The sequence below is a fragment of the Macaca fascicularis genome, chromosome 18 (genome assembly GCF_037993035.2).
Source record: "Macaca fascicularis isolate 582-1 chromosome 18, T2T-MFA8v1.1".
In the NCBI taxonomy this organism is placed as follows: domain Eukaryota; kingdom Metazoa; phylum Chordata; class Mammalia; order Primates; family Cercopithecidae; genus Macaca; species Macaca fascicularis.
In genome coordinates this window covers 24,246,317-24,272,585 of record NC_088392.1, presented here as the reverse complement: position 1 = coordinate 24,272,585, position 26,269 = coordinate 24,246,317, and the positions used below count along the sequence as shown (strand labels likewise).

Here is a 26,269-nt window from a genome sequence, read left to right as displayed (position 1 = left end):
AGAAGCTGAGTTTTGATTTCTTGTAATTATTTGTTCAGGAAAGATATTCTAAAACCAAGAAATGTCAGTTGTGTGTAAAAATTGCTTTAACTGTGAGTAAGAATGTACAAGGCTGATGATTTCTCCTTTCTTACTTTATAGTCACATTTCATGTTTCCTAAAATGTACAAAGTTGTTAAGAAAAAGTACTCAACAAAATAATTCATTATTTGTCTCCTAACTTAAGTAGCTAGTAAACAAAAAATGAAAAACTGTCTGCTAGGTAGAACAGATGCTGCAGCTGGAAGTTGGAGATGAGCTCTGAAGACAGACTCCAGACCTCCTTTCCCAACTCCACATACATGTCAGTAGACAAATAACATGTACTTACTTTTCTGCTGTCTAGGTGTTTGTCATCCTTTCTTTCCCTACTCCTTCATTTTTGAGCTTTTTAAAATATCTTTTTATCTAAAAGTCTTTCCAAATTCCTACTATAGATTACCATTAATTTAGTGCCAGACTTAAGTGGTTTTGTATGCTTTATTTTTAATGAACTATTTTTCTATTCTTTTGTTAGTGGGACTTTTAATTACTTAAAAAAATTGGCATATTCAATGATGACAAATATTGCCCAAATATGGTATTATGTAGAGTACCTAAATTGAATAGATTTTTCCTTTTATTTTGTGTTAAAGGATTTTTGTTTTTCATTTTTTAAAGATATTGTTTATTTTTCATTTTCTTTCTTTCTTTTTTTTTCTTTTTTGAGATGGAGCCTTGCTCTGTTACCAGGCTGGAGTGCAGTGGCACGATCTCGGCTCACCGCAACCTCCGTCTCCCGGGTTCAAGCGATTCTCCTGCCTCAGGCTCCTGCGTAGCTGGGACTACAGGCATGTGCCACGATGCCCAGCTAATTTTTGTATTTTTCGTAGAGACGGGGTTTCACCATGTTGGCCAGGATGGTCTCGATCTCTCAACCTCGTGATCTGCCCACCTCAGCCTCTCAAAGTGCTGGGATTACAGGCATGAACCACTGCGCCTGGCCAATACTGTTTCTTAAAAAAGCAAAAGTTCATTTAGGAAAAGATCTTTGAAATTCAGTATTGATTCATGGAATAGTCTGGTTAACTGATATTTAGCTTTTACCTGATATGGATTATTTTAAAGAATTAAAATGTAAGAAAATTAAAAAATCTGAAGGTACCCTTTAAGATATAAAACATTGAAATAGTTCAGGATTGTGTTGTTCTGAAGGGTTATTGAGAACAGTTGAGGAAGTAATGTGTTTAAATGTTCCAAGAAATATAAGCTTACATTTTAGAAGGAGGATAAGGCAAGTATTTAAGCCTGGTACAGGCGGACTATAAATCACAAATGTTTTGGTGAATGATGTCAGAGGCATATTATAGGTACCCAGAGCAACAAGGAGCTTTGGTAAACTACTTGAAAAGACCTGAGAGGTTTGACTCACTACATAATTGACTTTTTGAGAGGTGTTGGAATCTGTGGTTTTGAGGTCTCTAATAATAGGTTGTTTGCCATTTCTATTTTTTTTAAAGTATATAATGTAAAGGTTCAGTTTCTTGATTAAAACAAACTACTATATCATTTGTTTGAAATAAAGCTGTTCGCAGTATAAAAATGATAAGACAGATATAAAGTCCTATACCATTTTTGTTTATCTTTCCAAGTTATGTTTATTGTTTTTAAATGAGTGGTTTTCTCATAATTTATTGCTATTCAGATGTGACAGTTCTTACTAATTTTAATAGGATTCAAATTTAAAGTGGAGCCTTTATGTTATTATTAAATTATATTGCCACTTCAAATATTAGATATAGGAGATGTATTAGAAACATTTTTTTGAATACAGCTAAAATTTAAACTGGGCTATTAAATTTTCATCTGTACTTGGACTGTTTACTATCGTACCTTAAAAATATTTCATAAATAGATAGTTATGCATGTAGTGTAAAATGCAAAAGGTATAAAAATTACTAAGGAAGTGCAAGTCTCCCTTTCTCTCCTGTTTTCCAGCTTTTTGGTTCCCTTAACCTTGAGTGCAACATCTTATTAATCCTTCAGATATTTTCTGTATTACAATGTTTTAATGCTTCAGAACTATAGAATATTAGCTTAATTTTATTCTGACAACTACAAAATTTACGCAACACAGTGTGGTTAGAGATAGAATGATTTTCAGATCTGAGTAGCTGTGAGAGGTAGACTTGGGTGAATTAGCAAAATCTGAAGTCTAGGATAGGGGAGGCCAAGAGTGTACCAGTTGCCTGGGGAATCTGAAGAGAGCTGGTGAAAGGGAAGGCAGATATTTTTAATGCCTTTGGAGTGATGCAGCAGAAAACTTCCTCCAAGGCTCCATCATTAGAATTATGTAGTTAACAGATGAGATGATCTGACATCTTCCCTTCCACCTCCCTCCCAGTTTATTTTACCTTTTTCTGTTACTTATCGTTCTCCTTTTATTATAGATTTTAGCATTAAGGAGCCTACTGTCCAAGACCCAGGAATTTTTCTTTTATTTCCACATAGGTTACTCTTAGAGAAAGAAACTAGACTTTGGAAAAAATACTAAGGGAAGAAAATTATTTTAAAATATCAAGAGTACTTTATAAAACATTTTCCTTAATAAACCAGATAGATATGATTGACAGCAGTGAAAATTCAGAAATTAAAAAATAACACTAATGACCCAGTAGAATATTTCCAACTTTTTGAATTGTGGTGATATTTTACACGACACTATCCATATTTTCTTAGTTGATTTTCTTGTGGCAGGTAGCTGGATTTAGAAGTACAGTTTGTGGTATGGAACCTTTGTGTGTGTAATACAGTGTGATACCATTTATTTACATTTTAAAAACACAAACCTATACTGCATGTTTTTGGATACATGTATAGGTAGTAAAAATATTAAAACCAAAGGGAAAGCTAGTGCCCAATTCAGTGCCTGGTGCCAAGCTAGTGCCTGGTTTACTTTTGAGAGTGAGAGAAAGGAGTAGGGAAACTTCTTAAAATGTCATATTTTATTTACTTTTAGTATTATAACTATTTATAATATTTACTATTTATTTTCCTCGTTTGCATTGATGACTAAATTCTCAGAGCTGTCTTTCTGTTGTTAGAATTATTTAGAACAGAAGTTTTGGAAAATGCCTAAAAATAAACTGTGTAGTACCAGTAGTATGTTTCTACATGTAAGCCTATAGGCTAAGTTCTTTAATATATTAGTTAAAAAATGAATTCTTTTTGTTTAATTTACCTTATTAAACTTTTGGTCACATAATCTCCAAAAATACCCAGAAGGGGGCAGCATGGATTTGTGAGAACAGGAATGTGAGGCATCTAACCTGAACCTTAGTGTTTGCGCCTTCAATTGACAGTATTAAAACGAGTTTTAGATTCCTGGCTCCTAGAAACAGGTATGATAATACGCATAGAACACATGAGTGTATGTATACCAGTGTGGCTAACGTTCACAGCCAGTAAGAGCAATTAATAAATTAGATATTCTTTTTAATATATCATACTGTGATTCTGACAAAGTACTGAAAGCTTTTGCCTGAATTTGCTCTTATCTTACGTTTTTGATTCTAGATTTTTGTTACTAATTTAACTTGAATATTGCATTTAAAAAGCCATGTGTATACCCATAGTTTAATATCTGAAGTCAAGCAGAGCAAACTTTGTTAATACAAACTAAGCAAAAGCAGGAAGCAGAACTAACATTATTTTCTTAAAATGTAATGTACATAACATTCTGTGTCATTCCTTTTTCCTTTAACACTTAATTCTCTTAGATTTTGAGAACATTGTCATATATTTTTATGTATTTGGCACCATCTTTTTGATATTAATTTTATTTTTAAAAATTAAATAATAGTTATGGAAAATAGTGATATTTTCTAAAGATGGTCATGTTTGTTACTAAGAATATTCCCACAGCATCATTTTAAATGATATTCTGTAATTCATTTTTATTGGACATTTTAGAATGTTGCTTAAAAGTTTTTTTTTTTTTTTTTTGCCTGTTATCAACAGTGAGAGTGATAATTAGTACAGCTAAATATTTTTGTAGCTCTAGAATGATTTCTTAGGATAAGTTCTTATACTTGGAGTTACTATAAAAAAGGGCATATTAATTTTTAAAGGCTTTTGAGTAGGTATTGTCAAACTGCTCTTCAAATGATGAGGAATAGGTTTGTACAGTCACCATTTTACTACCGTAATCCTTCATCATCCTGTTCATAATCTTTCAAGCCTTGCTAATTTTCTAGTCTTGAAAGCAGCTGTATGTAGAGTATATATAAGTATAGCTCTCACTCTCATTTTAAAAGCACAAATGTATTAATGTACCAATACTATGTTAGTTGTGCATTCTGATAGGTTTTATATTCTTGAGACAGAGTCTTGCTCTGTCGCCCAGGCTGGAGTGCAGTGGCACGATCTCGGCTCACTGCAAGCTCCACTTTCCTGGTTCACGCCATTCTCCTGCCTCAGCCTCCCGAGAAGCTGGGACTGCAGGCGCCCGCCACCATGCCTGGCCAATTTTTTGTATTTTTAGTAGAGATGGGGTTTCACCGTGTTAGCCAGGATGGTCTCGATCTCCTGACCTCATGATCCACCCGCCTCGGCCTCCCAAAGTGCTGGGATTACAGGCGTGAGCCACCTCGCCCGGCTGGTTTTATATTCTTGATAATTTTATGTTTTCCAAATTTTTACTACTATTCTATACTATTGTGTTTAAGATAAAAAATTGAGGCTGAGTATGGCGGCTTACACCTGTAATTTCAACACTGTGAGAGGCCAGGCTGGGAGGATCACTTGATGCCAGGAATTCAAGACCAGCCTGGGCAACATAGTGAAACCCTGTCTCTACCAAAAAAGAAAAAAGAAAAAAAAAAAAAAAAAAGCTGGGTTTGGTGACATGGGCATGTAGTTCTAGCTACTTGAGAGGCTGAGGTGAGAGGATCGCTTGAGCCCTGGAGTTCAAGGCTGCAGTGAGCCATGATTGCGCCACTACACTCCAGCCTAGGTGACAGAGTGAGACCCTGTCATGCTATGAATGTTATGTATACATTCAGATATTAGGTTGGCACAAGTAATTTTTGTTATTTTAATGGGAAAACCTCAATTTAATATCATACACCTGTCTCTCGTGTAGGAGGTCAGAAAACTCGGTGCTAAGGGACTGGCAGTGAGAGTCCCCTTTAAGAGTAACGAGAAAGACTGCAACCTTAGCTGACTGTGCTGATATCATGCCAAACATTTTAAAAAATTAGAAATTCTTATGTTTTGGAAAGGTTCCTTAAAATCTTAAATCAGATTGCTGATTAGGCATGAAATTTACTTTTAATAATGGTCAGAAGTGATTTGATGCTAAACCTAGTAAATGAAGTAGCTGATTAAATTGACTTTTTATTTTGGACTGGAGAGAGAGTATTACACCACAACTAATTTTTCTTGAGTAGCACAATCATGGGACAATTTCAAAATGACTACATTTAATTTTTTTTTTAATTTAATTTTTGTTTTTTAGAGATGAGGTCTTGCTATGTTGCCCAGGCTGGTATTGAACTCCTGGCCTCAAGTGATCCTCCTATCTCGGCCTCTTAAAGTGCTAGGATTACAGGTGTGAGCCACCATGCACTGCCCTCTAAATTTATTTTTAAATGGCAAAAATTGCTAGGAAGAAACAAATTACCTTTCAAGTGTAGTGTTCAGGTTGGTGCAACATATTTTTGATTAGACATTCATTGAGCAAATATCTGAGTATTTGCCATATTTCAGGCACTTTCTAGAACCAGAGATATGGATAAGATATCTTTTTTTTTTGTAGTCTAATGAGGGAGCCAGAGCAGCAAACAGCAATTATAATGGAGTATGATAAATCTTATGAAAAGGGGTTTTTCAAAGCCCTCAGGGAGTACATAGAAAGGGCACTTAGGAAGTCTACTTTAGGTGATTTTGGAACTTTAAGGAAGGTCAATATATATGATATTTGAATATGTTAGTTTTGTGGATATTTATGAAATCATAAATGATATATTAACAACCTCTGTTTGCAGATGCTGTTAGAATGCTAAGAGCATGTTATGTGGAGGAGTCTGGAACAATTCATAAATTTTCCTGACTAGTACCTGATGGATCTGTCTATAGTAGTTAATACTTGGATAGTACTTGAATTTAGGCGGATCCTGGCCGGAATTGGACATATGTACATTACGTTGAAAATAATGACTGGCCAGGTGTGGTGGCTCACACCTGTAATCCCAGCACTTTGGGAAGCTGAGGCTGGCGGATCACGAGGTCAAGAGATCGAGACCATCCTGGCCAACATAGTGAAACCCCGTCTCTACCAAATCCAAAAAAATTAGCTGGATGTGGTGGCACATGCCTGTAGTCCCAGCTACTGGGGAGGCTGAGGCAGGAGAATCCCTTGAACCCAGGAGGTGGAGGTTGCAGTGAGCCAAGATCATACCACTGCACTCCAGCCTGGTGATAGAGTGAGACTCCATCTCAAAAACAACAACAAAAAGAAAATAATGACCAAGAGATTAGAGTGATGGTTTTGTACGTGCTGCAGTCTAGCTGCAGTAGGACACTTTATTTCATCCTACTTAGGTAAGGAAAAAAAAAGTCAAGATAATAAAATATGGGACTGTACTGAGCGGGGAAATGTTCACGTTATTTGTCTAAAGAAAGATTTGACAAGCTGGTAAAATGAAATGAAAATGGATGACAGCATCTTAGAAAAAAAGAACAAACAACAAAGTTGACTTTTGTATGATGGTTCTCTTTTTGAAGTCATTATCAATGGTTTTTCTTAGTCATTGGTGAAGACTTTCTAAAGGAGTTGGAGAGCACACTCTGCTGTAGGCATATGGAGCTTAAAATAATGGGACCATTGATTGGTCAGGCCAGTGAGAACAGCCTTTAGAACCAAACAGATCTGAATTTGTGTCGTCCATCTTGGAGTGGCATTAGCAGGTTACTTAACATCTCTAGGCCCTAGCCACAATTTCTGTGAAGTGTTGGTTTAAGGTTTAGAAGTAACTCTTGGTCTGTAATGAGAGCTCATTGAATCATCATTATTGTTGCCATTATTTCTATTTTCAGTTATCTACATTTTCATTTGGATGATAAATGCCTAAATCTGGGCAGTTTGTATGTTCATTTTCAGTACTCAAATGACTTTTAAAAAATTTTTTATTTTTATTTTTTATTTTTTTTGAGATGGAGGTTTGCTTTGTCACCTAGGCTGGAGTGCAGTGTCACAATCTCGGCTCACTGCAACCTCCACCTTCCGGGTTCAAGTGGTTCTTCTGCCTCAGCCTCCCGAGTAGCTGGAATGCCACCACACCCAGCTAATTTTTATGTTTTTAATAGAGATGAGGTTTCACCATGTTGGCCAGGATAGCCTCAATCTCTTGACCTTGGCCCACCTCGGCCTCCCAAAGTGCTGGGATTACAGGTGTGAGCCACCGCGCCTGGCCAAATTTTTATTTTTTATTTTTGAGATGGAGTCTCGCTCTGTCACCCGGGCTGGAGTGGTGTGATCTCAGCTCACTGCAACCTCCGTCTCCTGGGTTCAAGTGATTCTCCTGCGTCAGCCTCCCCAGTAGCTGGGATTACAGGTGTGTACCACCACGCGCAGCTAATGTTTTTGTGTTTTTAGTAGAGACGAAGTTTTACCATGTTGGCCAGGATGGTCTCAAACTCCTGACCTCAAATGATCTGCCTGCCTTGGCCTCCCAAAGTGTTGGGATTACAGGCATGAGCTATCGCGCCCAGCTTCAAATGACTTTATTGTAAATATACTTTGTTCCCCTGTTACGTACTTTTCATTTGCTTGTTTCCCAACTGTGACCAGGTGGCTTTAAAACCTGCACAAATTAGGGATGAATTCTCTTTCTCTGACAGTCTAACTTCGCACTTTTTTTTTTTTGCATGAGATAGAAGTTTCAAGATAATTAAGAGATAATATCACCAACTGGATAAAAGGTTTTAACTCTCCCCTAATTCCTTGGAAATTATAGTCCTAAGTACCATTCTTTCCTGCTCATTGCCTGAAAATTGGGGTTTTCAACTGAGAAGACCAAACTGGGTCATGTTTTTCTGGACATTTGTGGGTAGATTACAGTGGGGTATTACACATGCAAAGCCTTTGTCAGCATGATCCCAGGTGATCAAGGGGGAGGTTTGACCCCATTTATTGCTCTTCTTAGGACATAAATTATGGGCTAGGCACAGCATTCTTGCCAGCTTATAGTGTTTTGTGGACACTGAAGGTTAGGTCTCTCTCTGTTTTTTTTTGATACAGGCTTAAACAGCAAGTCAGCATCCTTTTAAAACAAAGAGGTACTTTTAGTGTATTGTGTTCTGTTAATTTACTGCCAGGAAAGAGATATACAGGTTTGTTCAGCATCTCCAGTTAGAAAAATGAGGACAGTGTCTGTCAACCTGTGGGTTTCCATGAGAAAGGAAACAAAAAGTTTTCTGTGTTGTATCGGGGGTGTGAGAATTCAGTGTTTATTCCTTTTTTTTTTTTTTTTTTGAGACAGAGTCTTGCTCTGTTGCCCAGGCTGGAATACAGTGGCGCTCTCTCTTCTTATCGCAACTGCCGCCTCCCAGGTTCAAGCAATTCTTGTGCCTCAGCCTCCTGAGTAGCTGGGATTACAGGGACTCGCCACCACACTCAGTTAATTTTTGTATTTTTAGTAGAGATGGGGTTTCACCATGTTGGCCAGGCTGGTCTCAAACTCCTGACCTCTAGGATCTGCCCACCTCGGCCTCCCAAAGTGCTGGGATTACAGGTGTGAGCCATCACGCCCGGCCCAGTGTTTATTTCCTGTAATGATACAGGTATGATTTACATAAACAGGTAAGACCAAGCAGGCAGATTAAAAATCACTTGATTAGATGTGTGGTTACTGTTTAAGTTCTAAGTTGAGGGTGAGAAAGTAGAAGGGCAGGACCAACAGAGAGCTTTTGGGAGTTGTAATACTGGGCAGTCTTTTTCCAAAAGGTCTTATTCCCTGAATGTATGCAGCCTAAGGTTTGTGGGTCTGGACAGAGGACAGCGGACAGCTGAATGGTGTGTGGAGAGTGGAAAGGGGCAACACTTTGAGTTCCTTAAAAAACTTTAGAATATAAGGCCAGGCGTGGAGGCTCATGCCGTGATCCCAGCACTTTGGGAGGCTGAGACAGGTGGATCACCTGAGGTCAGGAGTTTGAGACCAGACTGGCCAACATGGTGAAACCCTGTCTCTACTAAAAATACAAAACAATTATCTGGGCATGGTGGCATGCGCCTATAATCCCAGCTACTCGAGAGACTGAGGTAGGAGAATCGCTTGAACCCAGGAGGTGGAGGTTGCAGTGAGCTGAGATTGCACCACTGCACTCCAGCCTGGGCGACAGAAGGAGACTCTGTCTCAAAAAAAAAAAAAAGACTTTAGAATATTTTTAGAGCCTGCAGATTTAACCATCTCAGTCTCTAAAACCCATAAATATGTAAGTGAAGTTAAATAAAGCATTTTAATATTTTAAAGGCATGAAGTGAAAAATAATAAAGTAAGTTCAGTAGAAAAACATAAGAAGAAATGTTCAGAGAACTGTGGAAGCTGGCCATTGAGGAGCTGTATTTTATTTATTTACAAATTGTTATAAAGCTTTATTAATGTAATTTATGGTAGCATGTGAGTGATACTGATGATTATGCAGATGGAACTATTCAGATTAAATTAAGGCAGAGGTATTCATATGAGAAGAAAGTATTGAAAAAGGGAAATTCATGTTCTTGAAGAATTATGAATGTTTTCATATTTTCTGGTAGATACCTAAACATCAGCAACAGTTAACCCCTTCAGAAAACAAATACAATTACATTCTAAAAGATAGAATCTATGCTATATAATTACATAATAATAATGATGATGGAGATAACATTATCTTTTGTATTCATGACATGTTAGTCACTGTATGAATTTATATTTCATGTTATTCACACAGCAATTCTGTTAGGTATGTTACTGCCGTTAACCACATCATATAGAGAAAAGAGACTCGGAGTGGTTAAATGACTCAGCCAAGTCAGACAGTTAGCAAGTGGCAGCACTCGAATTTGATCCTTAGTAGTCTGATTTGACAGCCTGAACTGATAAATGCTGCCCTTTAGCAGATTTTGTAGTCTATTTCAAAGTAATTAGTTTTCTCAAGTTTTTGTCATTTTTCATTATTGATTTGTATGACTTATCTTTTAGTTTTTCATCTTTGATTATTCAAGTTTGGAATTTTTCAGTTTTAGTTCCCTTTTATTTTTTTTACTTGTAACATATTACTTGCTCTTTAAAAATGTGGTATAGTTTTCATTGCACCTTGATTAATGTATATCCACTGTTAACATTTTTGAAAACAGAGATAACTAAGAAGGTAAAAGGTCACCTGTTATTCTTCTACAGTTAAGAGAACCACAATTAATATATTTTGATGTATGTTCTTCTAGCCTCTTAAAATCCATTTTATTATATCCTTGTGATTTTACTGTAGATACAGTTTCCTGTGCATATAGCATTTTCATTTAATATTGTGACAAATATTTTCAAAGTTATTTTACTTATTCATGAAAGTAATTTTACATTACATTGTGTGAGCATGCCATATTTACTTAGCAATTCTACTTTGGGTATTTAATTGTTCCCAGTGTCTTCTATTGTAAATAATACAATATTCAATGTCTTTGTAAATATTTTCTTTCATTTAGGATTATTTTCTTTGGATATAGTCTACTCAGTGAAAATATCAGAACCTCCGAAATTTGATATAATAGCTTATTAACAATTTTAAGGCTGCTGAATTATATTATGAAATTATTTTCTACTCTCAGTGCCCATTTCATTGCTGCTTGCCAGCACAAAAGTTACTTACTTCCATGCTTCAGTTTCTACATCTTTAAAAATGGAAATAATAGTACCTACCTCAAAGGGTTGTTAATGAGACTGTAATGAATTACTGCCAAGCAGTTGGAACACGCCTAGCAAAATGTATGAACCCCCAAAACGTTAACTATTTGGCATTGTAATTTTTAGAATCTTTGTCCAAGTTGACAGGTAAAAATAGTATTTTAATGTTTGAATTTGCTTTTCTTTGATACCTAGAGATATTCAGATTTTTCTAAAAGGATTTTAGTTTTTTTTTTTTGAAGACATTTTTCTTTTTGTCCTTTGCTTTTTTTTTCTCTCCAAGGGTTATTAGTGTTTGAGCTCTTAACTGAAATATTAAGCTTATGTGGCTTCTGTTGTTGCTGGAATTTCTAATTTATTATTTACTGTTGAATTTTTTAACCTATACTTATTTTCAGTTTTTATGTAATCAATTTATTTTTTTATTTGTAGTTTCTTCCACATTTTTTGAAGCTTGAAATCTTTTCACCCAAAAATGTGATAAGACTTGATGAGAAACAATGGCTAAATTAAAAGCAAACATAAAATAATATATCTGAAATGTATTTATGATTGTGGGGTGATGTAAGGATAAAAAAAATCTGCTCTTCTCTAAGCATGTATGTTATTTATTAACATACATGTTAATAAATATGTTATTTATTACTAAGTATGTTTATTACATACTTGTTTTTTTCTTTGATAGGCAGTATTTTCTTAATCTTGTATTAAATCCTTCATATTTCTTTACCATTTTAGTAATAAGGAAGCAGTTGAAGAATTATAGAGTTCTAATTAGTCCACTATTTCTCCAGTGTTATTTTTCTATACAGTGAATAAAGGAAGACGTTAAAACTAGTCCCTAAAAGTTTTCTTGTTCATGTAATTATCCAATTAGTTTGTTAATCAGTGTTGTGGTTGGACCATATGGTCTTTTTTTCTAAAACATGTATTAAATAAACAGTCCTCTACTTTTTTTTTTTTTTAAATGAAGTTTGGATTTTTAAAGCTTTTTAAAAAAGTCTAGTTTTGGGAAAGTGTAGAAGTGAAATTAACATTTAATTTCATAGGCTCTTTTTTCCCCTTCAGGTAGAATATTTAACGTGATAAATGATGCATCTTAACTGCACATTTATGTTCCATAGTAAGAGTTCTGGGAAGTACAAGAAATAATGATTAAGAGAATAGTGGGATTGATTTATGAGCAAAAGAAGCTGGTCATTTATAGCATGTCTAATGATGGGCATGTTTAAAAGGAGAGACAATAGAATGTTTGTATGTTTAGCAACTGTTCAGGCAAATAGAAATATTGTTTTGGGCAAATAAGACCATTGCTCCTGAAATGATGTGAAGAAAAAGAGTAATTTAGTTTAGAAAACAAATTAGCAAAAGTAGAAAGTAAAAAATATATATTCTTTACATTGGGAGCTGTTGGAAAGTGGAATCATCTCCCCAGAGAGCTGGTGGATGGGATAAACTAGCTGTCTCTGATTTCTGTAATTCATGGCAGATGCTTAGGAACAGGTTACATAAGAGGTTTCTGGGAATGGTTTGAAATGAAGTCTTGTAAAATGCGTAAGGTCAGACTGGGTGACCTAGGTGGTATATTCTGACTCTATCAGATTCTGTGATAGCTTGTGGCATTCTGCTGTTCAGCACTAATGTACTGTGAGGATTATTTACTGGCAAATCCAATGAGCCTTTATTTGGTTTAAGATGATAATTATTTGAAAAATAGTAATCGACCTAAGAATATACTTATTTTGGGCCAGTATCTTCTCCCCTCTCTTTGCTTTTTCATCAAATAAAAACAGCGTTTTTACTTGGTTAAATATTCTGTTGATTGTTGTTAACCTTTACTTTTAATTGGCATTTGATGTCATTGGTGCATATCGTGTCTAGGACAGAATTAATATAGTGTTTGCAACATGATTTTGAATAACTTTCACCTGTAAAATACTAGCTCAGTTGATAGAATACTTCATCTGTGCCGCATAAGTTCTGTTCCATAACAGTACAAATTTTTGAGTGGAATTTTATGTTTACATTCTTTATGTCAGTTGATAGCAGTGGTTACTGAAGTAGAATAGAAAGACAATCAACGGGGGTATAGGAAGAAAATCTTAGAACTTTTATTTACTTATTTTTTAATCTTAGGAAATTGAGCTTTATGAACATTTACTAGAAGGAGGGGCATTGGTGGCCTCATTTGTTTTGTATTCCAGATGGACACGCATCATCTCAGGCCAGAGTGGGTGAGCCTCAAGTGCGGTGCCAGAGTTACTTTGACCCTGTTTGTTTCCAGTTAGAATGTGCTTGCTTAAGGGACTTGCAGATGATATTATATAGTTCTAAACCTAGCCATCACAAAATGGGCAGGGAAAATATGGATGGGAGATATTTCTAATGAAAAATCTCTTCATCAGCTATATGACAAGTTTTAATGATCATTTGATCAGTCTGGCAGGAGGGCAGCAAAAAATTTATAATTATATGAAATTTGTATTTACATCCACTGTCATTAACAAGGAAACCTTCCTAAGGATCCATTTTGTGACATGAGATATTGGCTAATGTAATATGAAGTTACTCACATTAGTGAGACATTTCAGAAATGTTTATTCTTAAATCTGTTTATTTAAACCTTGAGTCATCCTTTTAAAATACATGTATTTGTGCATCTATTACAATTTAGGTGATATAGTGCACAGAATTACACATGTATAATTTGTAAGTATACAACTAGGGAACACATTTCAAAATTATTTAATGCATGTGTAATAGGAATAATTTGAGGCATATTTTTCAAATAAGTTTAAAGATAAGAGGTTCACATTTTTTAGTTGTTGTAGTATTATTTTACTTATACAGTTTAAATGTTTTATATGTTATCTTGTTGTAATGCCATTGGTGTTAAATCATGTTTAGGTGACTTTTCCAGGTTGAAATGAAAAAAGGTGAAGTAGAATGGAATTAATCAAGTTATGAAATTAGTCATTGCAGGTGAAATAGGTGTTCAGTAACCCAGATCTCTAGAATTTAATAATAAAGGCATTGTGCTAATTTAACTCATTTGTGAAGAAGCTGGATGTAAATCAGGAAGAAATATGAGTTACAAAGTATTCTTTAAGAAGTGCTTTAATAATTTTGAGGACAGATAAGAGGAAACCAAGTTAATTGTGTTTTATTAGAACTTTTAAGTGCTTTTATTTAACAGATAGCTGAGAATTATTTATTACTCTGTTCATTGTTTGAATTAAAATTAATATCAAGTGTTGCTTGAATAGTCTTTTTTCCTTTTACACTTAAATAGGCTAGACATTTGCTTTGTTTATACCATTAATTTGTTTTCACACAGGCTGCAAAGGTAGCCATCAACTCAGAATTAATTAGTGAAATCAAAATTAATGAGGTTTTACTATATTGGGTCATTTCTGCTTCAGGCCAGTTTTCTTTATATGAGTTGGACTAGCATTTTTTTGAAAGAAGAAAAATTAGATTTATTTTAATCCATATTTAAAAAGCACGGAACCATCTTTTCTTGTGAGTTAAGTACCTCTAATAACTATGCTTTCTTGGGCTTAGTAATATTGATTTTTTTTTGTTTTCATTCTTGATTATTTTGGCTATTTCCAGTCTTATTACAGTAAAGCTAAAGTTAACTCTTTAGATACTTATTTACAGAGATGGTATATCATTTTTACTTTGGAATAAACTTTTTTTTTAAGATGGAGTCTCACTCCGTCATCCAGACTAGAGTGCAATGGCGTGATCTCGGTTCCATGCAACTTCCGTCTGCAGGTTCAAGCGATTCTCCTTCCTCAGCCTCCCCGTCGGCTACTGTTTTGTATTTTTAGTAGAGACGAGCTTCCACCATATTAGCCAGGCTGGTCTTGAACTTTTGACCTCAGGTGATCCATCCCCCTCAACCTCCCAAAGTGCTGGTATTATACGTGTGAGCCACTGTGCCTGGCCTGGAACAGTTTTTTGTAGATTAAGCTTGTTATTTGCAAATTTTCATTATTACACTATGTGAAAGGGGAATAAAAGTATTCTTTAAAACATATTTAGTTAAATTTGTGTGTCAGAGGAGAATGCATCATGTAGAAATGAAAAAGCTAGAATCTTGGAGTTAAAGCTCTTTTTTTTAACCTTCAGAAAATTACATCTCATAATCTACTTTTTAAAGCAGATCCTATGCTCTTATTTAATATTCATTTTGTATGTCCTTTATTTTTGCTACATAACAGTAATAATATAATGTAGAGCTTTTAAGTCTTATGAAGATAGATTACGTTTTCTTAAATATTTGAAATTATCTGCCTGTGTATCTATGGGGAGGGTGAAAGTTCTGACAGGGAAACTTCTCATAAGGGGTTGATAATGTGGAAGGTCAAGTTTCTCATAAGAATGGGAAAGGCTTTTTTCTTTGCTTAATGGCTCTAGTCCTCTCTGCTAAATTACAAACTATGGTAAGGAGATCTTTGACAGAGAGAGAGTATGCGTAGCTCAGTCGTTGTCAGTAGCTTTGTGTCACCTCAGATGTTGAGATCTCCAATAGGGCAAAATTTAAGAACACCTAACAGAGAATATTGGCAAAACTTCATATTGACTCATACTTCATTTTCTCCACTTTTTGAAAAGGAATGACTAGAGTGTATGTGAGCATGAATGAAATGACTTTCAACGTGGGGACTAGCAAGTAGGTCAGTTAGATGTGTGGCACTAATTAGGGATTAGCTCTTTATAAAGAAGATTTTGGACAGTTTGTAAGTCTAAGTAGCAGAATCAAAAGTAGGGTCAGTGACCAGGCGTGGTGGTTCACGCCTGTAGTCCTAGCACTTTGGGAGGCTGAGGCAGGCGGATTGCTTGAGCCCAGGGGTTCAAGACTAGCCTGGGCAACCTAGAGGCTCTATTAAATATAATATATATATATAAAACAGTGGTGTTGGATGTGTGAATACTGTGATTGATAAGTGCCTGATGAAAGGATATAAACAGATGAAAAGGAATACTGTTTAGGCATCATTCTTTAAGTTCATTATACCCATAGAAAAAGATAACTATTTCTTTCACGAGGGAAATAAATAAAATGACCACTTTTTGACAGATTAATGTTGCAAAATAGAATATTGTAGTTAACCATTAATGTAGTAACCAACCCTTTTTATAAAATGAATAATGGATATATTTGACAAAGTCAGTACTGATGATAAGCTGTAGAAATGCAAAACATCCTTGTATTAAACTCTTGCTTTGAGTTAGCAGCATACATATGTAGCTCTGTGTGTGTGTGTGTGTGTGTGTGTGTGTGTATTTACCCAGTTTTGTTCTAACATACCCAAATTTAACTATTTTTGTAGTTTGCCATTTTGTTTTGATTTGTTAATTATAAAACTAATTTGTGTGTGTCAGAGTCAACCGCCCCTCAGTTTTTAATGTCTTTTGTAAAGACATTAAGAATCACATTTCATGTTTCAATTGAATGTTTATCAGGAAAATAAGCTTAAAAAATGCTTTAAAAATTCTATATAATGTTTTAATAAAGGTTTGTAATACCATTTCTCTGAACCTAGTTTTTTTTTTTTTAACTTTTAACATGAGTAAACACCTGTTATGCTGATTATAGTGTGTAATTATAATACACAAAGTACAAATAAAGCTAACAAAGAATAAAAATAAAACAGTTGAATTTAAGAACAAAGTAAATAGTTAAATATTACTGTCATCTTTGTTTTATTACTATGCTGCTTCATTCAAACATTGATTTTAGGTTGTTTACAAAAATAAACATTATCTAGTAAGATAAAAATAAAGCTAAATCAGGCCGGGCGCGGTGGCTCAAGCCTGTAATCCCAGCACTTTGGGAGGCCGAGACGGGCGGATCACGAGGTCAGGAGATCGAGACCATCCTAGCTAACACAATGAAACCCCGTCTCTACTAAAAATACAAAAAAACTAGCCGGGCGAGGTGGCGGGCGCCTGTAGTCCCAGCTACTCGGGAGGCTGAGGCAGGAGAATGGCGGAAACCCGGGAGGCGGAGCTTGCAGTGAGCCGAGATAGCACCACTGCACTCCAGCCTGGGCGACAGAGCAAGACTCCGTCTCAAAAAAAAAAAAAAAAAAAAAAAAAAAAGCTAAATCATAGTGAAGAGAATATAAGGGAAGAAAGCAAATGAGACCATTGATAGGCCATATTCTGATACTTATGCCCAAGATCCAGCACTGTTATAGATAGAAAATTCAGTCCTGAGTTTCCAAAGTGTGTTCATCTAAAACTAGGTCTTAATAAGATTACTATGTTCAAACAACTTTGGAGATGAATGATGTTGTATCCCCTTGACGAGATAATTATGGTCACAGCATTCTAAAGGTTCTTGGAAGTTCTGTGGTTAAAAACAACAGCTACCACCTAACCTCAGTATTGTCAGTATTTCCCATGCACATTTGACCACACTTTTCCTCCCTTTTTTTCACCTAATATCTATCCACATGTCCTATTTGGGAAGGATATTGAGATACTGATCTTTAGTTTAAAAACAGCCTGTTTGCTTAGGAGAACCCAGCAGCGTGAGGTTTGATGTGTTTTTTCTTTAGATCCCATACAAAGAAAAGAGTATATAGTGCAGTGAGCCTCACCTTCAATAAATAGCCACGATATGTACAAGAATGAGTTTCAAATGGCTGTTTTTATATGGTTTCTCTCAGTATGACCTGAAAGCATAATCTAGTAAGTCACTGAAAAGTTAAGTTTTCCATTGTTTATAAATTGTTTTACAGAAATACAGACTTTAATTTTTAATTTTTTAGGTCATAGGTTCAGTTCTCTCTTACCAGAGAAAATCTTTGATTATTTATATCTTGTCTTGTTCTAAAAAGGAGTTGAAGGGCAAAAACTAGAGGTGAGCAGAAAATATACAGCAGAACATTTAATTGGCTATTGTGTGGCTAGTTGAGGTGGTGCATCTGCTGACATTACAGATAGACACCATGAAAGAAACGGGAATGCATATCTACAGATAATGTGAATATCTATGACTCCTAAGAAATGATCGTGGCAGAGGGACGGTGAGGGTATTGTTTTTGAGCAAAGGTGCAGGAAAGAGCATGGGTCTAAATGAAAGAGTCACAGACAGAAAGAAGCGCTGCAGAAAGCAGCTCCCGCAGCAAACAAAGGAAAGTTCACACCATGGAAAGAGAACACCTAATAACAGATCAATTTTTTCTCAGCTTTGCCTGCTCCAATATAGTAATCATTTTAGTGAGGTCATCTTTACATTTGAACAGCAGTTTTTCCAATCTTTTACAGTCTTTAATCTAGAATTAATTTAGTATAAAAATATTTTGATGATTGATCTGGGTTTTATGTATAATATAAAGGAACACATTTTTCAACATGACCTAATATTGTGGTTGTTTTTCAGTGGCAGCAAATGTATAATTAATTTTGCCTTAAGTTATTGAAAACAGGATCCATTTTATTTTAAATTTAATTTAAATACAATTAAGGTTTATTCTTCTTTTCAGGCAAGAGTACAGCACTGCATCTGCTCTGTAGCCAGTGACCACTCAGTAGGACTTCTAAGTTTGCGAGAGAAAAAATGCATAATGTTGGCATCTCGTCACCTTTTTCCTATTCAAGTAATCAAATGGAGGCCTTCTGATGATTATCTGGTAGTGGGGTGTTCAGATGGTTCTGTGTACGTCTGGCAAATGGATACTGGTAAGAACGAGTATAAAGAGATACTATAGATAATTAAATGGGTATATTTTGTTTCCTAGAAATGAAAATGTCTTTTGAATGAAGAAAAAAGCCTTGAAATGTAAAATAGTTGCTACTTTTATTTCTAATTGTTTAAGTGGCCTCTTTTTTGTTCTGCTATGCCAAATGCTTGTAGAATATTTCATGAATCTTTAAAAGCATGTAATTGAGGATAATATGCAGATGAGGACAGACATATGGACAACAAAGTATGTATGATTCCTGTATAATTCACGAGTAAACTGTGAACAAGAAGAAATCACCAGGTTCACATGTAGTGAAAAAGATACAACCCTTTTTTCTTTGAACAGCAGAAAAGCAATGCTGGGCAGTTAATTGTATGAGGTAATTAAAATGAAGTTTTCAAGTTCTAGAGAGAACATTTGAAATTTCAAATTTCAGAAAGTAATGTATTGGGGGTATAATGTAGAACAAGTAATGCTTAGCTTAAAAGCACAGACAATAATATGTGATGTTTATACACAGACTGCCATGGTTTTCCCTCAGAAATTTGCAAGTATATAACTAAATGTTTATTGGTTTAGGCCTTTTTTACTTTTACAATTTTCAGTAGTCATCTATCAGTTATGAAAGTCTTTCTTTTGATTCCTAGTTGTACTAATATTTCTACTCGATTTTTTTCTTTTCGTCATCTTTGTTTTAAATAGTGTTTTTTGAAATCAGACTATAAACATATTTCTGCATGCACTATTGTGCAAAAGGGAGTTCTCTTAAGCCTTTTGGGAATAAATAGTCATAAGCTTCAGTAATCTTTATTTATTGTCTTCATTTTAACTGGTAGTACATAGGCAATCTTGACAAGAGGAAGCCTTCTTGAAGTCTGTCAAACTTCCTTGCTTTTGCGTGTAACTTTTCTTCCTCTTGTCTCTCATTGTAAAAGAGATTCATACTTTTGGTCAAGTTTTAAAAGCACAAAAGTATTAGAAAAGAAGAAAGATGAACCCATATCTCATTGCTCAGTGGTAAATGTTAACATTTTTGGCAAATTACTTTCTAATCTCTTTCTGGGCATTTAAAAAAACAGAATTGCTGTTGTACTACACATGCAATTTTATATCTTTCTTTTGTGTATCTTTATGTTATGTCCTATCTGCTGAATAGCAGTCTTGTGTTTTATTTTTTTTTAGTCCACTTCATAAACTGAATATATGGAATTTGTCTTGGCTCTAGAGTCAGACTGTTTAGTTTGAACTTAGGATGGACTCCTAGCTAGCCCTGTGACCTATTCCAAGTCACTGAATATTTATCCCTCAATTTCCTCACCTGTAAAATTAGGGTAATAATATTTTCTATCTTAAAGCATTTCTGAGAGAATAAAATGAGATAATATTTCCCTGACATGTGGTAAACAGAATATAAGTATGTATGTATGTATATGTGTGTGCAATTGTAAGCCTATGTGTGTGTGTGTATACGTGCATGTGTATGTATTTCCTACTACTATTATTAAAGAAGCATGCTGTTTAACTTGCTACTTTGTTGAACTTGGGAGTATGACGTTATCTACATTTAGAAATAATTTTTTGGGAATTAGTACTAAAGAAAGTTCTTATAGCAGTAATGGTATTTGTAAGACACTGTATTAAAATACTGTCAATATTAAGACTGGGCACAGTGGCTCATACCTGTAGTCCTAGCACTTTGGGAGGTGGAGGGGAGTGGATTGCTTGAGCCAAGGAGTTTGAGACCATCCTGGGCAACATGGTGAAACACCATCTCTACAAAAAAATACAAAAATTAGCTGGGTGTGGTGACACATGCCTGTGTCCCACCCACTCAGGTGGCTGAGGTGAGAGAATCACTTGAGACCAGGAGGTCGAGGCTACAGTGAGCTGTGATTGCACCACTGCACCCCAACCTGGGAGACAGAGAGAGACTCTGCCTTAAAAAAAATCTGTAACTATTAAATTAATAGCTGATATATTTTAAGTGAAAATGTATAGTAAACTTGTCTAGGACTTGTTCAAATTAAATATTAAGAGAGTATCATTTTTCTGAACTTTTCTGAGGCTTAAATATATAATACTTGAATATTTCAGATACTCTAAATATCTTTGTGAAGAATATAAAGCAAAATTATTTACAAATGAGGCCTTACTGATAGACAAAGTTACTGTTCTAGTAATTTTTCTAGAAGGAAATGACAAATAGGCCCTAACTGTAGGGGTATTGGAAGAGGTTATTGTTATAATCAGTTTAGTATAATTAAGCCCAATTTAGATAAAATACAGCATGTAATATTGAAATTACATGCTGAAGATTTGGGTAAACAATCAGTCAATATGACATTCAAGATAAATGCTATAGAGAAGCTGAATTTATTTTGGATTTCAACCATAATAGGAGGCATACCTTGTTTTTTTCCTCCTTGCTGTTCATGCTGTAGCTAGTGATATAAAGTTCCCTGGGGAGTCAGTAAGGTACATCCTGGAGGTATTGACATTATTTATTTATTAAATTTATTTATTTATTAAATAAATAAATAATGAAGCTAGGAAAATCAGATTCAGCCAGAGTTTGATGTATGAAATGTATTTAAACTCTGAGGAGATACTTGATCCCTCTTGTTAGTGTTTTGGGAATGTATTTTTACAAATGCGGCCATACCATGTTAACCCTGTTTTGCATACTGGGCAATTTTCTAGTTATTGTTTTGAGTTATACTGATGTTTCTAACTTAAAACACTTGAAGTGTCTTTCCTTTATATGTTTATGCAGCATGTTTACACTTTTTTTTCCTTCAAATGAGTGCTTTGTGTTTTCAGTTCATATTTCCTTGTGAAATGCAGCCAAAGCTAGTAATACAAAATGTAGAGAGCTGGAGTTCTAGAACCTTTTGTTCTTTTATTGTGACATTTTCTTATATGCAATAGCAATGTAATAGTGATCTAATGGCCATGGAAATTATTCTTTTACATCTCTAAATAGTTAAAAAACTACCCAAACACTAGCAACAAGATTGAGCCAGATGAATCTCTTGCTTCCCTCTTATGAACTTAAGGTGGGCCACTGACCTAGGTGGCTTCTGTGGAGCTGCTTATGTGCTTCTGGGATCAACCGCCTCATTTTTCCCGTTTGATATTCCCAGTAAGTATGCAGTGCCATTGACAAGGTCAGAATCCTGTTTCTTTGGGAAACAGGCATGCTGAAAGTAATGACTGATGTTACAAAATGTTCTTCTTATCTAGCCATTACCAAGCCTAAACCACATTCTCATCTGCTTCTTTTTATCATTCTTGCTACACAACAAAAGTGATTCCCACATCGTATTTCTATTCCTTATGTATAATTATTAGATGTTCTTGTACAAATGCAAATGCCATTAATGCTTGACAAATATCAGGAATTAGTGTATGAGGACTTGTGAATTTATTTGTTATGTGACGTTTCTTTTTATGTTCTGCTCTCCATGTTTTCTAATATTTCTGTTTTTGCGTGTACTTCATGAAATATGCATTTGAGTCTCCTTTTTGAACTTACGTGCCTAATGAAATCTAGGAGGGAATTATGAATTAATGTATGTTTGTATGTCTGTTGAAAAACACATAAAGCATGGCTAACAAAAAACCTGTGTTTTAGGGACTCAGATTGTCATATAAGTAAAGTCTTAGTGACTGTTATTCTTCCCTAAGACTAAGTTTTGAAAACTTTTTCATGCTTTTATTTTGATGCATTTAAATTGATGTTTTTCTCTTGCTACTAAAATTGCTGAAGAGAATCAGGAGGTAGTGTTGAAGTTCAGCCTTTTGTTATTAGTGGAGGGTTTTAGTAGTATGTGGTTTCCTCATGTATTTGACCCTTTGCCAGTAGTATTTAATACAGTGGAAATTAGATCTTACATTTGTATTTCATTATATATTGCCATTACATCATCAGCTTTTCTGTACATTTTTGCTTTTCATTCTATTACAAAACATGCAATAGGACAGGGGAAGACACAGAAAATGAATGAGTTAAGAAAAAGAGGTAATTGACTAAAACCTTGGTAAGACCAAGTATAATCAGAGAGTTTCTTTTTTCTCTTTTAATGCTTGACTCTATGAAATCTTACATATTTACCTACCTATGTAGTTACCATTTTCGTTGCTTCCCTTTTTGAAGGAAGAGGTTTAGAGTGGAGATATGACTGTGCTTACTACTCCCCCCTCTCACAACCCCTCCATGCAATTAATCACTAAGTCTTTCCCATTAGGTCTCCCTCACCTACTTTTTTATTCTTTCCATGTACCATTAATTTATGGGCATATTTTTCCATACCTAGGCTATCTTTATTGGGTACCCTGCCTACTCTTTCTACCTTCTAATTCATCCTGTACTCTGCTGGGAAATTAATCCTAGGAAAGAAAACACAAACAAAACTTGCTTCATATGAATGTCTTAATGAATAAACCATAAATAATATTAGTTCATAAAGCCTTCAGGACAAGGTCTTTACCTGTTGCTGTTCTTTTACACAAACCAGTTTCTCTAGTCAATAATAATTGGGTCACTCCCAATTCTTGTTGCTAGTATCATCCATATTGTTTTCATGATTTTCACTCACTTGGAACATTGCTTTTTTCCTTCCATTTTTTTTGTTTGTTTAAAACAAACAAAAATATCTATGATATTTTCAGGAAATATGAATAATAAGAATGCAGTCTTGCATATTTACCTGTGTAGTCACCATTTCCATTGCTCTTTATTGCCTTGTGTAGATGCAGATTTTTGCCTGGAGTCATTTTTCTTTTGTCTAAAATTTAATTTTTATTTTAGTGTCGGTCTGCAGGTGATGAATTCTTTCAGCTTTTACGTGTTTGAAGAAACTCTATTTTATCTTCATTTTTAAAGGCTATTTTCTCTAGATATAGAATTCTAGATCAACAGGTTTTTGTCTTTTGCTTCCTGTACTCCAGCTGTCTTCTGGGTTGCATTATTTCCAGTGAGAAATCTGCTGTCATCCTTATGTTTCTTCTATATGTAACATTTCTTTTCTCTGGCTGCTTTTAAAATTTTTCCTTAATTACTGGTTTTGAGCAATTTGATTGTGGTTTTCTTTATATTTCTTGTTCTTGGGGTTTGTTATACTTATTAGATCATGGCTGTATAGATTTTATCAAATTTGGAAAACTTTTGGCCATAATTTATTCAAATATATTTTCTCCCCTCCATTTTCTTTTCTTTTCTTTGGAGACTCCAATTATATGTCTTTTAAGCCATTTGAAGTTGTTCCTCAGCTCACTGTGATGGTATTTTCATTTTTAAAAATTATTTTTTTGTTTCATTTTATATAATTTCCATTACTATGCCTTCAAGTTTACTGATATTTTCTTCTATAATGTCTAATCTAATTATTCCTATCTAGTATATTTTTCATCCCGAACATTGTAGTTTACATTTCTAAAAGCTAGATTTTGGTCTTTTGATATCTTCTATGTCTCTTTGCAAACCTTTTGAACATCTGGAACATAATTATAATACCTTAATGCCTTTGTCTTCTAATTTTCATATCTTTGTCAGTTCTGGGTTTGTTTTCTTGGTTTGATTTTTTTTTCACTCAGTATTGATCTTTTTTTTGACATGCCTGGTAATTTTTTTTTTTTTTTTGGGGGACAGAGTTTCATTCTTGTTGCCCAGGCTGGAGTGCAATGGTCCGATCTCAGTTCACTGCAATCTCCGCCTCCCAGGTTCAAGTGATTCTCCTGCCTCAGGCCTCCTGAGAAGCTGGGATTACAGACACTACCATGCTCAGTTAATTTTTTGTATTTCTAGTAGAGATGGGGGTTTCATCATGTTGGCCAGGTTGGTCTTGAACTCCTGACCTCAGGTGATCCACCTGTCTTAGCTTCCCAAAGTGCAGGGATTACAGGCATGATCTACCGCGCCTGGCCATGGCTGGTAATTTTTTGTTAGATACCAGATATTGTGAACTTTATTTTGTTGGGTATTGGATATTTTTGTATTTCTGCAAATGTTTTGAACTTTGTTGTGGGACACAGTTAAATTACTGAGAAACAGTTTGATACTTTTGGGTTTTGCCTTGTTAGGTAGGGCTGGAGCAGGGTTAAATGTGGAGCTAATTGTTATCCACTGCAAAGGGAAGACGTTCCTGAGAACTGTACCCAGTGGCTCATGAATTGTGAGGTTTCCAGTCTGGCTGGTGAGTAGGCACTATTCACAATCCTGTCTGAGTCCTGGGTACTGCACCCTCTAATCTTTTGAAGTGGTTCTTTCCTTGGCCTTGAGTAGTTAGTTTCTTCACAGTCACACAGTAATCAGCACTCTGCCAAATATGTAAGGAGGACCTTCTGCAGGTTTCTCTGGAGCTTTCTTCACCCTGGTATTCTGTTGCAAACTCTATCTGCCTGTACTCTCAGCTAAGGAATCTGTTAGGCTATTCAGACAATGGATGTTAGTCAATCAATGTTCAGACAATGGACATTTGTCAATTATGGATTGTCTGAAAAAGCATTGTTTCAAATCTTGTATCTATTTTTTCCCAATTATTTTACGTAAAAGGGTAAATTCAGTTCCTATTACTCCGTCTTGGCTGGAAGCAGAAGTCTTTTCTGCTAATTTGAATTTTCAAAATCTTTAAATATTCAGGCAGAGTACACTCTTTCCCTAATGTTTTTAAAAACAGGTTTAGTTGGGAATGGATTTTTTTTTTCTATCTTTTGAACCTCTATTAGTCCATTCTCATGCTACTATGAATAAATACCTGAGACTGGCTAATTTATAAAGAAAAGAGGTTTAACTGACACACAGTTCCACATGGTTGGGGAGGCCTCAGGAAGCTTACAATCATGGTGGAAGGCACTTCTTCACAGGGCGGCAGGAGGGAGAATGAGTGCTGAGCAAAGAGGGAAGCCCCTTAAAAAATCATCAGATCTTGTGAGAACTCACTGACTATCAGGAGAATAGCATAGAGGAAACTGTCTCCATGATTCAGTTATCTCCACCTTATCCTGCCCTTGACACATGGGGATTATTACAATCCAAGGTGAGATTTAGGTGGGGACACAGGGCGAAACCATATCGGCCTCTTTATTATTCTTTTTGGCTTGTGTTGTTGATTATCTTCTTATGTGCAAATGTTTTGACCCTCACTCAATGGGTCCCTCCCGCCCCAGGAAGTTGATTACCATTGTTGTGTTACAACTATTTAATCTTCAGACTTTATTCCAACTTTTCCAGTTGTTCCACTACAGTCTTTTACTGCGAAAAGATCCAGATTAGAATTATGCATGGTTAGTTCTATCCCCCTTTCAATTTAAAATAGTCACTTAGTTCTTCCTTCACCTTAAAGACTGAAAGTTTTGAATATTTCTGGCCAGTCATTTTATAAAATGTTTCCCAATTTCTGTTTATCTGATGTTTTCTCATGGTTATTTTCAGAATATGTATCTTTGGCAAAAAAATCACTGACATTTTTCTCATTACATCTTATCAGTTGGCATATGATTTTAATTTGTTTCATCACTAGTGTTTACTTAGGTCACTTAAGGTGTTTTTTTGGCTTCTTCAATGGAAAATTATTTTTTTTTCCTTTTTGTAATTAGTAAGCA

General features: G+C 35.1%; 1 protein-coding gene across 6 annotated transcripts in view; it reads left to right on the top strand.

The window, feature by feature from the left end:
• The window catches only part of WDR7 (WD repeat domain 7), a 389,629-nt gene that overhangs the window by 50,241 nt on the left and 313,119 nt on the right, over positions 1 to 26,269 (top strand). For all 6 annotated transcript variants that reach the window (XM_005586607.5, XM_005586606.5, XM_065533758.2 and 3 more), the window contains one exon: positions 18,467 to 18,662. In XM_005586607.5, the coding sequence (XP_005586664.3) occupies positions 18,467 to 18,662 (196 nt within the window). The remainder of the gene's footprint in view (positions 1 to 18,466; positions 18,663 to 26,269) is intronic.